Source organism: Gavialis gangeticus, unplaced genomic scaffold, assembly GCF_001723915.1.
Source record: "Gavialis gangeticus isolate Ggan-Ray unplaced genomic scaffold, GavGan_comp1, whole genome shotgun sequence".
Lineage (NCBI taxonomy): Eukaryota > Metazoa > Chordata > Crocodylia > Gavialidae > Gavialis > Gavialis gangeticus.
Window position 1 is genome coordinate 38,999,990 of NW_017729033.1, and position 950 is coordinate 39,000,939.

The window sequence follows — 950 nt, forward strand, 5'->3', positions numbered from 1 at the left end:
GAGGCCCCGGGGGTCGGGGCCGGGTCGGGCCGCGCTGAGCCGCCGCGTTTGCCGCCTGCAGGCCTGCTTCGCCTCGCTCGTCAGCCAGGACTATGTCAACGGCACCGACCAGGAGGAGATCCGCACCGGTGAGCGCGGCCCCCCCGCCCCTCCCCTCCCGCTGCGCCAGGCCATGCCCCCTATTCCGGGAGCCGGATTGGGGTCAGGCCACGCCCCTTTCCGAGCCAGGCTACAATCCTTTGATGGGGGGTTGGGTCCGGGCCACGTCCCCTCCCACCAGGCCCAGGTGGTTTCCCAGCAGGGAGCTTTGGAGCAGGGGGAAGCAGGGGGAGGGCTTCATGGCACTGGGTGGCCTCCCTGCTTTAGGAAGCGCTCTATTGCGTGCAGGGGTGTGGTGGGAAAAATAAAAATGAGTGTCTGTGACTTGCATTATGCAGATTAGGCAAAACTACATCAAGGTCCCCTCTTAAAATCTACGATCTACCACAGACTCTTTCTTACAGAAACAGGCTTAGAGAACCTACACTTTGCCTAACTGAGCAATGGAAATCTAGGGTGAAACACCAACCATACTAAACTGTACAGCAAAATTCTGATAGACTTTAGTGTTACTAGTATTTCGTCTTTAGATTTTTTTCAAGTATTTGTAGGTTGACCATATCTGTGATGCAAATATAAGGAACACACAAGTAAAAATAAAGGACACTACTGGTGTGCCTTCACAACACTGCTAGCTGTAAGTAATACACTCGTAGATTTCATAGACATTAGGGCTGGAAAGGACCTCGGAAGATCATTGACTCCAGCCCCCCACGCACAGGGCAGGAAGTCAGCTGGGGTCATAGGATCCCAGCAAGATAAGCATCCAATTTTCAATGTAGGTGCTTGAACCACCTCCAATGGCAGGCTGTTCCAGACCTTGGGGACTCGGGCAGTAAAGAAATTCTTCC

The 950-nt window shown here is 53.9% G+C and overlaps 1 protein-coding gene across 1 annotated transcript in view; it reads left to right on the plus strand.

The window, feature by feature from the left end:
* The window catches only part of MED28 (mediator complex subunit 28), a 9,396-nt gene that overhangs the window by 290 nt on the left and 8,156 nt on the right, over window positions 1-950 (plus strand). The window contains exon 2 of the mRNA XM_019525822.1: window positions 4-128. Within this exon, the coding sequence (XP_019381367.1) occupies window positions 4-128 (125 nt within the window). The remainder of the gene's footprint in view (window positions 1-3; window positions 129-950) is intronic.